The following is a 15,480-nucleotide window of genomic DNA, read 5'->3' on the forward strand; positions in this document are numbered from 1 at the left end:
GCAGCCTCTGAGTGTTTGATATATGTCAGCTGACTCCATCCTCTCACTAATCCCATGAGCTAGGTAGATAGGTAGGGCCTCATCATTACCACCACCACCACCCCTCCGCTACAAATGAGGAGCCTGGGGCACAGAGAGCATCAGCAACTTTCTTAAGGCCACACAGCCTGTAGGTGGTGGGACCAAGTTGACCCAGGAAGTCCATTGCACCCTGCCTCCTTAATTGAGGACCCTGGTAGGGTAGTGACTTTGCACTGGGCTGCTAGCCTCAAGGTCGGCAGTTCGAAACCACCAGCACCCCCACAGGAGAAAGATGGGGTTTTCAACTCCTGCAAGGGGTTACAGTCTTGGGAACGCACAGGGGCAGTTCGTTGAGTCAGGATCCACTGGATGTCGGTGAGTTTGGTGCTGGTGGTTCAGCCCACTTGTGAGTCTCTCTCTCTCACATCCCCCGTCCACACATTCCCCCTGTGGTCGTATTCAGACTGTTACATTGCTTTTCGCAAACACACAAAGCCCTTTCTTCTCTTGGATGGTGGTGGTAGTCAGGAGGTAACTTTATATTTATTTTTCAAATTTTATTTCGATGTTATTATTTTTGAGAACATCCACAGCAAAGCACACACCAATTTAACATTTCTGTGTTTGAGTCACTGACCCTGATCATGGGCTTCAACTGGTGCAGACATTCTAGCCCCCCCACCCCCTTCTACTGAGTGTTTCCTCCTCCGTTTGCATCAGCTCACCGCTCCCTGAGGTACCGGCCTTATCTCTGCGTTGCTGTCACTTTCGTCCCTTGTCGATCATCCCTAACGTTTTCCTGACCCGTGGTGCAAGCACACGTTTTTTTTTTACTGCCTGGATGATTTAACAGAGAGCGCCTTCCCCATTTTATCGTGGGCTGCCATCTGGTGGTGGTGGCCTATGTAACTGCATGAATCCGAGGAGACGCCTCATCCCACCTACCCCAGGACCAGAGACCAGCCCAGAAGTTATGCATGTCACTAATTGTACTAAAATCCATATTTCATTTTAAAGCCATTTTCCTCTCATTTGAAATGTCTTCTATGACTGAAAGCACATGTTTTCTTTTTTAAATCAAGGCAGAAAGGAATTTGATCTTGAAAAGTTTGAAAGAGTGACATGTTCAAGGCAGGATATTTTTTCTTTTCTTTTTTGTAATTTTTACCAGATCATTTCATTAGGACATAATCCAGGTATCATGCCATCCAATCGTCCAGTCATTTTTTTAATTTAATCATTTTATTGGGGGCTCATACAACTCTTATCACAATCCATCCATACATCCATGTGTCAAGAACATATGTACATTTGTTGCCATCATCATTCTCAAAACATTTGCCTTCTACTTGAGCCCTGAATATCTGATGTTTATTTCCCCCTCCCTCCCCACTGCCCCCCACCTCATGAACCCTTCATCATTCATAAATTACTATTTTGTCATGTGTTACACTGTCCTAAATGATTTTTAAGTAGAAATTTCTTCCTGGGAGAGAGAAAAAGGCTTATCTTTCAATTGATTATAAACAAACTGCCCAATCAGCAAGGACGTCCAGCCCTGTGTCCCCCTGCTTCTCCTCCCAGATCGCAGCCCCAGCCGCAGCCCCGCCGCGGGCGCCAGCCTGCACCGATCCACCGAGGACCTGCGAATGCGGGAAAGCACCAACTACGGACGGCTGTGTGAGTGTGTCCTCCGCCCCAGCGACGGGGGGAGGAGGCTGTGCGGCGGCGTCTTCTGCCCGAGAGGGGCGTGCTTGTGTTCTTCACCCAAGTGACAGCGTCTCTGTGACGCCGCCGTGGTCCTGCGTGCTGGCCTCTTTCTGGCTGTGGCCACTTGGGGGTACAGACAGGGACATCGATGCAGCCGAGCAGATAAGGCCTGGGATCTGTCTATGGCACCTCTCAGGATGTGCCCAGGAGGGAGGGATCCAGCTTTCACACAAACCCAATTCCCTGCCCTGGGGCCCAGTTTACTCCCCTACTGTGAGCACCTCATGAGTCCCGCCCTGGCGTGACCACTCACAAATCCCACCCTGGAGTGACCACTCACAAACCCCGCCCTGGCGTGACCACTCACAGACCCCGCCCTGGAGTGACCCACTCACAGACCCCGCGCTGGAGTGACCACTCACAGACCCCACCCTGGAGTGACCACTCACAGACCCCGCCCTGGCATGACCACTCACAGACCCCGCCCTGGCATGACCACTCACAAACCCCGCCCTGGAGTGACCACTCACAAACCCCGCCCTAGAGTGACCACTCACAAACCCAGCCCTAGAGTGACCCACTCACCAACCCCGCCCTGGAGTGACCGCTCACAGACCCCGCCCTGGAGTGACCACTCACAAACCCAGCCCTAGAGTGACCACTCACAAACCCCGCCCTGGCGTGACCACTCACAAACCCCGCCCTGGAGTGACCACTCACAGACCCCTCCCTGGCATGATCACTCACAGACCCCACCCTGGAGTGACCACTCACAAACCTGCGCGCTGGGCATTGTTTTTCTTACTCTTGTGCCTTCACTGAACTGTTCCCTGTTTTGGGTGAAACCCCCTCTAGAAACAGAATTAAAAACCAAACCGACCTGTCTGTCTCCCTGGAGACAGGAAAAGACACCCCCCCCCGGGGGGGGGAATGACAGTCTCCACCACCCTCAGGCAGGAGCCCTGGTGGCTCAGTGGTAAAGCGTTGGGCTGCTAACTGCAAGGTCAGAGTTCCAAACCACTAGCCACTCACGTATTTGGGAGAAAGGTGGGGCTTTATCCTCCCATTAAAAAGGTAAGAGTCTCTGAAACTCACAGGGGTCGTTCTGCCCTGTCCTGAGCTGACCTCAGGGTGGTGAGTTGGGGTTTCTGATGTGTCGGCATTAAAAGGAAATGCTCTCCCCACTGCATGCTGGGAAAGGGCCAAGGGGGTCTTGGAAGGCTGAAGGAGGCCGACCGGGCTTTCTGGGGCGGGTGAGACTCTGGGGTCAATGAGGAGATGAGGACGAAGGGGGAAAGCAATGTCTCTGTCTGAGCACGTTTTTCTTCCATAACGGTGTCTCCCTCTGAGCATTTTAACTAAAATGCCCAGATAAGACGGAGAGCAGCCCAGGGCCCGCCAAATAGAGGTGGAGGCCCTGGTGGCCGGCACCATCCCAAGCCTTCTCCCTCGGGGTCTAAGGGCTCGGGTCACGTGGTCTTCCCTGGACCTGGTTAGTGCAGGCAGGGGGCCAAAGGGACTAGGAGGGATCCTGGGGACAAATCCTGGCTCTGCGGAGAGACGTCACCAGAGACGTTCGTGGTCTCTGAGGTGGCACCCCAGGCCCAGCAAGCAGCCCTCAATGTGGTAGCCCGGCCCCAGATCCCTCCAGAGCAGGCTTAGCCAGGAGACGCCAGGCCAGAGGACAGCAGACTAAGTGGGGGACAGGGGATTCAGGAAGGGAACCTCTGGTCCAGCCGGGATGTCCAGCAAGCCAGCATTGAAAGGAGAAGATAGTGGGGGCTTGGGACATGGTGGGGACTGCAGGGCCCAGGGGGTGTGCGTGTGGGGAGGCCTGGGTAGGGGCCAGGAGAAAAGGCCTGAGGACCCACCCCCCCTGAAAGCCCTTCTCTCCCCTCTCTCGCAGGCCACGCACAGAGCAGAAGCATGAATGACATTTCTCGCACAGCGAACACAGACCAAGTAATCAAGGCAGCACCTGGGGGGCCTGGGCAGGGGTAGGGCACAGCCCCCAGTTTCAAAAGTAGGGATCCCCGACCGGCTGCAGGAAGGAGCAGGCATCTCAGGATGAGCTCTGCTGGGCTCTGGGCTACCATAGTGATGCTGCTTACTCGGGGGTGTGGTGGGGCAAGGAGCAGGGAAGCCAGGTCCGAGGAGGGGCCTGCTGTCACTGAGCTCCAGGTGTCCTGGGTGCTGACTGAGGTTTGCTCTCCGTGACCCCAGAGCACCTGCAACCACAGGCTCGTGGGCTGGCAGTGACAGTATGCGTGTTTTCTTCCCTGGGCTGTGGCTGTTCAGCGCCCATGAGTGGGTGCCCCCTGGTAGCGACCCTCCCTCTGAGAGCAGCAGCATGCAGTGCAGCCAGCCCTCGCCCGGGCAGCACGGTGCCCACCCATCTCATCAAGGGTCTTCCTTTCTCTGCTGTCCTCCTCTCGTGGGACAGACGACAAGCGTCGTCTTGTCCCCTCCACCCCCCTGGGGTGAAATCAGAATCCCGTGGCTCCAGAGCCCCGGGCCCAGGCCTCTGGGAAGTCTAGATCGCTGTAAGCAGCGGGAGGGGGCTGGCTGGCTCCCTTTCCTCTGCCTCGGGGTGCGAGGAACAGGGAAGCCAAAGGCCAGCAGCTCCCGGGCACCAGTCCTCCAGGCAACACGGCGTGTCCAAGTTTATAGTTTGGTAGAAGGCTACACACCAGCAGCCCCTACGTGCCTGGTGTAGATTGCGCTCTACCTGTGAAGGGGCCACCGCGGTGCCCGGAGTCCTGTGGGACCACTGAGGGTCAAGGCAGGACATGCACCCCAAAAGGGTGGAGCCACGAGGCGGCCCCTCCCGCTGGACCCGACAGCCCTTCCTTTGGGCACAGGGGTCGGGCAGGAGAAATGGGGTGCTCTGCCCACATGGGGTCGCAGCCTGGCGTGCCCTGTGAAGCTCAGTTCCACTCTGACCCCTCTGGGGGTACCCCCAGGCTCTGCAACCAGCAAGACAGCAGCTGAGCTGCGTTCTGGAATATTCTGTAGAAAGAGACGCCACTTGATTGTAGTCACCCACAGACAGGAGCCACCAGAACAAAGCAGTCCCTACTGTCAATGGCCGTCAGTGGCAACAAGAGCGACCATTTGTACCCGGAAAGTGTTTCCTGGGTAAAGTGCCTGCTTCCTCAGTGATGCCCGGTGCTGCCTGCCTTCCATTTGTCCCGCCCTGGTTCCTGCTCCAGTGAGCACCCTTTAGGTACACGCCCAGAGGTGCTGGCTCTGCAGGCGGGGCTTCATCGATGGCTTCCCTAGAGCGGCCCTCTCTTGGCTGCGGGGTCCCAGGGAGCGCTGTGTGGATCCAGATGGCACCTCTGTCCCCTGGTTTTAGAGGATGGTCCAGCCAGGAGGCCAGACGGCCAGCATGTCCCCATTTCTGCAATGCCACCAGGTTTACGGCCGCAGCCAACACGTCAAACTCCCAGGAAAGAGGACGGCTCCGTTTCAACTCCTCTTCTCTCCCGGGCCCAGTGCTAGCTGGGCACCCTGGCGCATTGCTGTGTTCCAAGCAGGGCTCTCCTTGGCTCTGTGTCCACCCCACCTCATCTTCCCTGGACACCCCCCCACCCTCTGCCTAATGCCCAGGCCCCTGACACTGGCCAGGGAGCAGGACTGCCTGCCTCGACAAGCCCCCCGCCACCCCCAACCTTGAAGAATGCTGCTGACAGCTCAGCTGGCCAGGCCTGGGGCCATGGGGCTCCTGGGTCCGTGGCCTTCCTGGGAACCTTGCCCCTGCTGATTCTGACCCTTGGGGTTGTGCTGTGCCCGACTGGTCTGCCGGGTGTGGAGAGGTTTTGCTTCTTTTTTTTCTGATTTGATCTAGGACAGTGGTTCTCAACCTTCCTCATAACTCGACCGTTTCATACAGTTCCTCATGTGGTGGGGATCCCCCAACCATAAAATTAGTTTTGTTGCTACTTCATCACTGTCATTTTGCTACTGTTATGAATCAGGCTACATGGTGGGATTCAGGTTGAGAACCGCTGGTCTCAAAGGTTCCAAAGGGGCAGACTCTGCTCATAGGCTTATCTTGCCCTCATCAGGAAGTGGCTGTGCAAGACCTAATGACCCTGTGCAAGACCACAACAGCCCCTTGCCCAGGACAGGAAGGGGTACAGGAGCCTGGTTCTTTCCAGGGCTTATGAGGAACAGAGGCTGCTGTACCCACAAGGGAGACTGATTGGTGGGGAGATGGTAGCATGGGCAGGACCTGTCTTGTCTTTGGCACTCCAAGGTCCCACAGATGCTTCGTCTCCCTCCTCCCCAAAGGACCACTATCCCTTTCCTGGAGGGAAAGCTGCCATACTTGAAGTTCCTCTACAATGCTAAGGACTAAAGCTCGCTTTAGTACAAGAGGACTCAGGAGGAACCAGCACCTTTATCCTGAGAATGAGTCATAGGGCAGAGACTGGAGCTAAATGGTGCAGAGGGCTTGCTCCGATGCCTCTCACATCAGACCCCACTCATTCAGCCTTGTTTCGTCTTCCTGCCTGGAGCAGACACCTGTCTGGGGGACTGAAGGGCTACCATCTTGGTAGGGCTCCCCTGGAAAATCTGGGAAGTTGTGAGCGTTGCCCCAGAAGGTCCCCTGGGCATGGTGTGTGAGCATGAAAGGCTCCCGCAGGCACAGTGAGGCCCCAAGGTTTCACCCCACCTGCCATCTCCCCACAGTCCCCACAGTGGCGGCAGAGAGAGGGGATCTTGGTAGCTGAGGGAGTGAGACCTGAGGCACAATGCAGAGACAGCACTCAGGATTCCCATTGCCCTGTGCCCCACTCGCACCGCAGGTGAGCCAGGTGTTTGCCAATTCCTTTTCTAAGTATGCCATCCACAAAGGCTCCTCAACCTTGGGGTGAATCGCCCCACCACAGAATGGAAGAGAGCGCTGCCTTTTTCCTTCTCTTGAGCAGTGGAAAGGGGGTGGAGGGGATGGAGGCACAGAGGAAATGCCATCGGAACAGCTGACTAGAGAAATGTTGGATTTTTAAATTCAATGTATTGTTTTTTTTTCAGAAATATTTGTTTAATTAAAATGCATTTTTAATTAGAAATGTACCTATAGTTAGTTATGACACGAAAAAAAACTGGTTTGTTTTCTCCAGCCCAGATTATATGCATCAAAATAGCTGTTGCGAGGCTACAATAGTATGCTGGCTTACTTATGAACACCCCCGCGTCCTGTTAGAGCTGTCCTGAAATCCCGTTACAGGGATGCTTCCAAACTGGTGCTTTTGTCTGCCTGCCACAAGCTGGCGTTGTTGTGTTCACGGTCACTGAGTTTGTGGACGAGTTTTCTGGTACTTTAGCTGCCACGGCCTGGTAATCAGTACTTGTGAGAACGAGGTCGCAATGAAAAGAAATCGACTTCTCACTTACTGGTCAGCCACACTATACCTAATCGTGCCATTCCATGTAGAAGGACCTTACAAAATAATTTTGCTGTTTCTATTCATATAATCTAAGGAGCCCTGGTGGGGTCATGGCTACCTGCTGGCCTGCAAACCACCAGGTCACCAGTTCGAAACCACCAGCTACTCTTCAGTTGAAAGACAAGATATTTCTACTTCCCCAGAGGTTCGCAGTCTAGGACTGCGAGGCCCAAGGAGGCAGGTCGATCTTGTGTAGGGTGAGCATGAGCCGCTATGAGTGTATTTATAGAACCTGAAAGCATTACATTTTAGCCATTCACAAGGATGTTTATCCCATCTTAGCCTATGGTTTAAACCGATCATCGATATTCCTAAGGATTCCGTGTTGTGTGATATGGGTGGAGGATTGCGGGGGAGGGGGGGGGATGGCAGTAGCACACCAGGAGTCACGCCCTGGCGCCAATGCTGCCGCTGCTCTGGAGACTCCCTGGGGGGTCTTCTCGGCCTCTGAAGGGAGCGGGAGTGAGAGGGGGGATCCCCGGCTGTGAGCTGTCCATGACTCTTGTGTCCCCTCCTTCGTGGGCAGCGGAAAAACAAGTTCATGAAGAAGATCCCCAAGGACTCAGAAGCATCCAACGTGCTGGTGGGCGAGGTGGACTTCCTGGAGCGGCCCTTCATCGCCTTCGTGCGCCTCGTGCAGTCTGCCATGCTGGGGGGCGTGACCGAGGTGCCCGTCCCCACCAGGTGAGCCCCGTGCCACCCCAGTGTAGCCCACAGTCTGGGGCCCGGCCGGACATAACCGTGAAGGTGTGTCCATCTGTTTCCGGCTCCTCTCTTCTCTTGGATGTACACGCCAAATACAACTTTGTTTTTTCCCTCCCATCCCCACCCCCCCTCAAAAGAAAAACCCCACACAGAGGGAAAATGGGAGGATTTGCCGGGGTGGGACCAGAAAGAGTTTTAGCAACATCATCGAAAACCATCCCCGAAGAGGCCATGGTTGTGCATCGTGTTGAACGTCCAGCCCCACCGCCTGGCACGTGTACGGAGAGTTGGATTCTTCAGTGTTCTCTGAGATCGCTCTTGACCTCGATGAATTTAGAAAATCACAATAAGCATGCACGAGAAGGATGTCAACCGCGGGGCCAGGCAGGGAGACGCTGCTCAGAGGAGCACGCTGACGGCGAGAAAGGAGGTGTCTTTTCAGAGACAAACACAGCACGCAAGAGAGGGAAGGAACGTGCTTCCGGTCAGCAACACAGTTCAGGGTGGATGCTGTTCAGGGCCCGGAAATCCTTCTGTGCACCTGCTGTCCCCTCCCCTCAGCCTCGTCTCCTGATCTCCCTCATCCCGGCTCCCATCTGTTTCATGCGCGCTGTCACCTTCTTTGCAGGTTTCTGTTCATCCTGCTGGGACCCTCTGGCCGAGCAAAATCCTACAATGAAATTGGCCGCGCCATTGCTACCCTCATGGTAGATGACGTAAGTGGTGACGGGAAACACGAGCTCTGAACTGGGGGGTGTCCCTGCACTTCCGCGCGTGCGTGCACGCGGCAGGCCTGTTGTGCGCATGCACCGTGTGCCCAGCCCTGTGCAGAGGGCTGAAGACCAGGCGGTGGTCCTGCTCTCTGGGACTCCAATCAAGTGAGAAGAGCTCTCGGGATAAAATTGGCTGGGGGCTCACCCTGCCCGAGCAGTCGCAGGTGAACAGGAATCAGGCAGATCCAGCTAAGGCCTTGGAGGTGGGCGCCTGGCCCTAAGATGGGGACACTGGGTGGAAGTGGCTCATTGAGCTTGGTGGGCAGGAGGTGACACCAGAGAGGGGAGCCTGTGTAGGCAGAGCCTGAGGGCAGAGCCGAGTGGTCACACTCTGGGGACAGGGTGTGATGGAGGGCCTGAAACACTTTACACCTGAGCATGACCTGAGCAGACCTGTGATTCAGAAAGCACACCTGGAACCGCGTGGAAGGGGCAGGCTGGCCTTCCAGCAAGGAAGGGTTCAATCCACAGGTAGAGCTGAGCTCCATGGGGTAGGGTGGGGTGGGGGGCTGGTTTTCCAGGAATCCATCCCCAGGCCTTTCCTCTGCAGTGCCTCTGGGTGAATTCAGACCTCCACACTCGAGGTTAGCAGCGGCATTTGTAACTGTTGGCACTGCCCAGAGACTCCGATGAAAGGCTAGGAAGTAGTAGGGCAGTCTTAAAATACCTGCACTTCTTGAACTTTGAAAAGGTTTCCCAACGTTGCCTGCTCTGAGGAGGAGCCCTGGTGACATCATGGGTTGCAGGTTGGGCTGCTAACTGCCAGGTTAGCAGTTCAAACCCACCAACCACTCCACAGGAGGATGAGGCTCTCTCCAAAGGTCTGCCATGCCCTACTGATAGGGTACACTCATGGTAAATTGGAGACTGCTCAGCAGCAGCGAATTGTGCTCTCAGGGGAAAATAAACTAAAAAGGCTAAGTGACTCAGCTAAGGCCATATAGCTAGAATCTGGAAACCTGGCCTTGAGAGCCAGGAGGCAGAGCTGGACCAGCAGGCAGTATGGCATGTGTCCTGTGTGCCACTGGAAGGTGGGCACCACTGAGCAGTTTCTATTCACCCTGAAGTTTCCAGTGCCAGCTGTTATTGTTCAACAATTTACCTTGAATGCTTTCATATTTGAGAACCTCTCTGAGCCACGAATAAGGAAAACCAGCGAGTCAATGCATTTGAACTGTGGTGCTGGATAAGAACACTGAAAGTACCATGGGCTGCTAAGAAGGATAAGCAAATCTGCCTTGAAAGATGCACTTGAAAGATGTCTTGGCCAGAGTTCTCCTTAGAAGCAAGGATGGCAAGAGCTCGCCTTATAGACTTTGGGCATGCGATCAGGAGAGACCACTGCATGGAGAAGGACATTATGCTTGGTAAAGTAGAGGGGCATCGAAAGAGGGGAAGACAGACCCTGGAGGAGACGGATCGACTCCGCGGCTGCAGCGATGGGCTCGGGCATAGGAGCAATTGTGAGGATGGCGCCGGACCAGGCACTGTTTCGTTCTGTTGTGCAGAGAGGGTCGCTGTGGGTCGGAATGGACTTAATGGCACCAACACAATAACAGGAGTCAAGGCAGCCTGTGTGATTTTGCTCTGCTAAGCACAGGAAGAGAAAAGAAAAAAAAAACTAGGGGAAAAAATAAATGACCTTGAGCACGTCATAGACCAATTTCCACCGGCGAAAGCAAGGTGCGGTTATAATTTCCATGCCGTGACGTAATGTGTGAAGTGTAAGATGAGTGAGCTTGAATTATATTTTTGAGCTGATATTATGGTCCAACCCCCTCAAACCACACCCACTGCTATGGAGTCAATTCTGACTAGTAGGGAGCGCCCTATGGAACAGAACTGCCCCTGTGGGTTTCTGAAGCCGAACATCTTTCCAGGAGCAGAAAACCGCTGTCTCCTGTGAAGCTGGTGGGTTGGAACCCCGGAGAATCTCCGAGCTAATGTAACCCACAGGCCACTCAGGCTCCTTGGTGGGATGGTAGAGTTACCTGCAGAACAGGTGTCAGGTGTTTAGACAGGGACACTATTTGGGGACCTCCTCCCCATGCTGGATGCCCCTGGTCCCCCCCACCTCCCCTGGTTCTGCCCTCTGCACCTGAGAACAAGTAGGCAGAGAGATGGTGATCTCTGAAACACTGAGTGGTGCCCTGCGTTGCGAGGGGGGGGGGTGACGGAGTAAGATGGGACGCCTCCTCCCCTCCCTTTCCCGCCCAGCTCTTCAGCCATGTGGCCTATAAAGCTCGCAGTAGGGAAGATCTGATTGCCGGCATTGACGAGTTTCTGGACGAGGTCATCGTCCTTCCCCCTGGAGAATGGGACCCAAATATCCGAATCGAGCCCCCCAAGAAAGTGCCCTCTGCTGACAAGAGGTGCGTTCGTGTGCGGCTGGGGGTGGGGTGGGGTGGAGTGGGAGATTGGGGGCATGCAAGGGGAGCTTCAACCAGGGGGGGAGCTCTGGATCATTTCATTTCTGCGGAACAGAAATGTTCTGAAGCAACACCTTACACGCCTAAAATGTGAACCCCTGTGGCATCGGGGTGGCCTGCGCGGGGAGGGGCGCGGTCTTTAGATAACTCTGCATCTTTTTCCTTAAACACCTGGGCAGGTAAGGGGTTCTGGGGACAGCCCGACTGAAAGGCTCCTTCTCCCTGCAGGAAGTCCGTGTTCTCTGGGGCCGAGCCTGGCCCCATGAACGGCTCCGTGGGCGGCAGCGGTGGCGGGGGCAGCGACGGAGGCCCCCCTGCAGGGAGCTGCAGTGGCGGTGGTGGCGGCGGAGCTGGAGGGCCCAGCGGAGGGGCCGGGGATGAAGATGAGATGCCAGCTGTGCACGAAATTGGGGAAGAGCTTCTCTGGACTGGAAGGTGCCCACCCGGACAATGGCCCCACTGTGCACCCAAGTCTCTCCCCGTCCCCTAACCCCCAGCACCTACAGGGTCTCCCCAGACTGGTCCTCACCACCCGGCCTGGATCCGCTGCTCAGAAAGAGGGCAGACACAGGGCAGGACAGGACAGAACAGGACAGGAGGAAGCCAAACTTCTCTTTAGAGCAGGGGTTCTAACCTTCCTCATGCCACGACCCTTCAATACAGTTCCTCATGTGGTGGTGACCCCCCAACCACAAAATTACTTTCGTTGCTACTTCATCACTGTCATTTTGCTACTGTGATGAATCGGGCGACTGCTGTGAAAGGGTCATTCGACCCCCAAAGGGGTCGCGACCCACAGGTTGAGAACCGCTGCTTTAGATACTGGCTGGCAACATCCAATCTCTTTTGCGCACTTGATGCTGCTGCCTATTCAGCAAGCTTTTCTTCAAGGGAAGTTCTGTCTTGGCTGTCCTTGCCAGTTCCTGGATGGGGGTGGGGGTGGCCTGCCAAGCTGAATGTAAATTGCTATTTTCAGAACGGAGTCGCCCTTTAGATACCCTTGAATGTCTAGGACAGGGTCCCGGTGGCGGTCATGGCTACTAGGTGTCGGGCTGCTAACCGCAAGGTCAGCAGTTCAAAACCACCAGCAGCTCTGAAGAAGAAAGACGAGTTACCGTTTGGGAAACCCACAGAGACAGTTCCACCCAGTCGCTATGGGTGGAAATCAACCCGGTGGCATGAATTTGATGTGGCATTGTTGGGTGGCTGGTTTGGCTCTATGCCAATCGTTCTCAAAGAAAGAGCAATTTGGACTTCCACCCTCGGGGACCCTGGGCAATGCCAGTAGACATCCTTGTTTGTCATAGCCCGGGGAGAGGTGCTCCCGGTATCAGTGGACAGAGGCCAGGGCTGCTGCTGGGCCCACTACAACACACGGGCCCACCTCTGACAACGAAGGCTGATCTCGTTCAAAATGTCACCGGAGGCAAGGCTCCGTGCTCAGGACAGCGCGGGTCACATGGGTAGGAGCAGCTACAATAGATTCGCCCTAAAGCCAAAAGCCTTTACATGTTCCAGAAAGCAGAGACACCGTCTGTAAGGTTCAGCCTCTGCCCTTAAGCATCAGTGCTCTCATCTGGGGTGTCTCTCTCCTAAAATTGTGTTCACCAGACCCACGTTCACAGGGGATGACCAGGAACGCAAGGCGCGCCCCTGTCTTGGAGGCTGGGAGTTCTGACCCCCGTGCGAGGCTCCTTCTGCCCCAGAGACACTCCCACGACCCTTCCCTCTCCTGTCCAGTCAGTGGCCATGGCCACCTGCCCAGAGTGGATGGTGCGGACCACAAACTCTCAGTCCTGGCCTAAATGTTCTGGAGGGAGGCACCTTGTCCCTGGCCCAGCCCCTTTCCTCAGCCCCCTTCGCACTGCTGTCAGTGGTGAGAAAGCCGCCCCGGCCTGTCTCGAGCAGGTTCTTCGGCGGCCTGTGTCTGGATATCAAGAGGAAGCTGCCCTGGTTCCCAAGCGACTTCTGCGACGGCTTCCACATTCAGTCCATCTCTGCCATCCTCTTCATCTACCTCGGCTGCATCACCAACGCCATCACCTTTGGTGGGCTTCTGGGCGACGCCACTGACAACTACCAGGTGTGTCAAGGAGCCCCGGTGGCTTTGTGGGCTACACATAGAGCTGCTAGCTACAAGGCCTGCGGTTTGAGCACACTGGTCGCTCTGTGGAGAAAGATGAGGCTGTCTGTGCCCTTAAAGACTGACAGTCTTGGGAACCCCAAGGAGCAGTTCCACTCTGCCCTACAGAGCGGCTCTGAGTTGCAAGCCACTCGATGGCTGTGTGTGTGTGTGTGTGTGTGTGTGTGTGTGTGTGTGTGAACGTACGTGTACTAGAGACATGGGAGGGAGCCCAGGCCAGGCAGTGCAGTGGTTATGTGTGGGGCTGCCAACCGCAAAACCAGCAGTTTGAAACCACTGATGGAGAAAGATGACACTTTCTACTCCCTGCGAGAGTTACCATCTCAGAAACCCATAGGGGCAGCTCTATCCTATCCTATAGGGTCGCTGTGAGTCAGAAACAACTCTTCAGCAGTGAGTTTGGTTTAGGGGGGACATGGGAAGGAGTCCTGGAGGTAGAGTCGGTGACCCATTAGGCAGTTAGCCACAGGGTCAGCAGTGTGAACCTACCAGCTATTTCCAGGGGGAAAAGATCAAGCTTTCTGCTCCTCTGAAGACTGACAGCCTCAGAAACACACGGGGGGGGGGGGGGTCTGCTCTGTGCTGTAGGGTCGCTATGAATCAGAATCCATTCTGTCTGTGGCAGTCACTGGTTTGGTTTTGTATATGTGCTGCCGAAGCGAGCACAGACTGGATTGGTTTTGGATACAGATCTCATCAAACTATGCTGCCACCCAGTGGCAGTGAAGAGCTTCATCCACCATCCCAGGACCGAGGCTCCACTTGCTTTTTTCTTTAAATTTCATTGGCATATAATTCACATAGCATGCAAAGGACTGCAGTTGCAGCCAGACCCAGGTGGGGATTTTTAAAGCATCTTTACCCTTCAAAATAGTAATAGTAGGTGGTGTGGAAAAAATAGTAGTAATAACCCAACATCTCAAAAAGATCCGGCTTTCTGAGACTGCCACTTAGATTCTAAAGGAGATGTCATACACCTTGTCTCTCCATGGCCACCAATAAAGACCGTCTGCTCTAAATACATAATCAATAAAACATCTGATGTAGAATCGTGGCATTAAATAATAACATTAATAAGGAAGGTGCAAATAAGTCCAAATTGGTGAGTTTGGTGTTTCCCTCTGATGATGGAGTGAAGGTAATCCACAGTATTAGCCAGAGGCTGTTGCTGACGGTGACCTTCTTTCTCAAAGCACTTTTGTTGAAAAAAAAAAAACACAACCTTGAAGTCTTAGCTCAGAGTTTCTATATCTTGCGAAGGGTTGTAAGCTCCCTGGGGAGATGTCAGCTCAGACGAAGCACCAGCCTCTGCCTGCCTTCCCCAGTAGGGCCTTCGGGGTAAACCCAGAGCATCAAGGTGAAGACCCAGTTCCCAGATAAACTCCTGGGAATGTCCACACAGCTGCCGCTCAGGATGGCTCAACCCACACTGCCAACAGGTCATTCATCAATGTCCCTAGCTCATGGAGTGGCCCAGCGCCCACACCAGGAAGCAGGCATCCTCTTCAACTCAGCATACAGCACAGCTTCCCCACGGGACCTGCAGGCCTGCGTTGCGTGTGTGCTTGGTTCCCACATGCTGCGCTCAGCCTTGCTCACCTTCTGCCTTGCATTCTGTTGCCCGTCAGGCCCCGTCATCTATCTCTGCTTCCGGAGCAGACTCTAACCTTTCGACACCTGGTCTCTCCCCTCTTTCTGGGATGTCCTTCCTCGTCATTCTGCCTGCTCTGTCCCTCTGGCCAGACCCTACTTGGATTTTAGATCTCAGCATCCACATTTCTACCCCACTGGCCCTCCTCCCAGCTGACCGCACCCCTGGGCAGTGCTGCTTAACCAGGGCCAGTGTGTTCCCAAGAGACAGTTGGCAGCATATCCAAGCAGAGTTTGGGTGGTTGTCATGGGGCATCTAGTGGGTAGAGACCTCACATGTGGCTAATCACCCTGCAGGGCACAGGCCAGTCTCCACCCACCCCATCCCACCCCACCCCCAACAAGGAACAATCCAGCCAGATGGCAGCGGTGCTGGGTCCGCCAAGAAACTCTGCATTGGTCTAGTATGTCTTCCACTAAATTCAAGACATGATGTCCTGTTCACTGGTGGGTCCTTGCTTTCTAGCTCAATACCTGGTCTATCCAAAGCCAAAGCCATGCTCACTGCCTCCGAGTGGATTCTGAAGCACGGCAACCCCAAAGGCCAGGGCAGAACCTGTGCCGTGGCTTTCCGAGATGGAAGCTCCTGATGG

At 54.9% G+C, this 15,480-nt stretch overlaps 1 protein-coding gene across 1 annotated transcript in view; it reads left to right on the forward strand.

Annotated features, from left to right (window-relative positions):
• SLC4A5 (solute carrier family 4 member 5) overlaps nucleotides 1-15,480 on the forward strand; it is a 92,520-nt gene that overhangs the window by 39,307 nt on the left and 37,733 nt on the right. Inside the window, exons 6-12 of the mRNA XM_075556921.1 lie at nucleotides 1,606-1,701; nucleotides 3,638-3,693; nucleotides 7,714-7,871; nucleotides 8,521-8,608; nucleotides 10,883-11,037; nucleotides 11,323-11,529; nucleotides 13,003-13,177. Coding sequence (XP_075413036.1) covers nucleotides 1,606-1,701; nucleotides 3,638-3,693; nucleotides 7,714-7,871; nucleotides 8,521-8,608; nucleotides 10,883-11,037; nucleotides 11,323-11,529; nucleotides 13,003-13,177 — 935 coding nt within the window. The remainder of the gene's footprint in view (nucleotides 1-1,605; nucleotides 1,702-3,637; nucleotides 3,694-7,713; nucleotides 7,872-8,520; nucleotides 8,609-10,882; nucleotides 11,038-11,322; nucleotides 11,530-13,002; nucleotides 13,178-15,480) is intronic.

The sequence above is a fragment of the Tenrec ecaudatus genome, chromosome 8, assembly GCF_050624435.1.
Source record: "Tenrec ecaudatus isolate mTenEca1 chromosome 8, mTenEca1.hap1, whole genome shotgun sequence".
NCBI classification, from domain to species: Eukaryota; Metazoa; Chordata; class Mammalia; order Afrosoricida; family Tenrecidae; genus Tenrec; species Tenrec ecaudatus.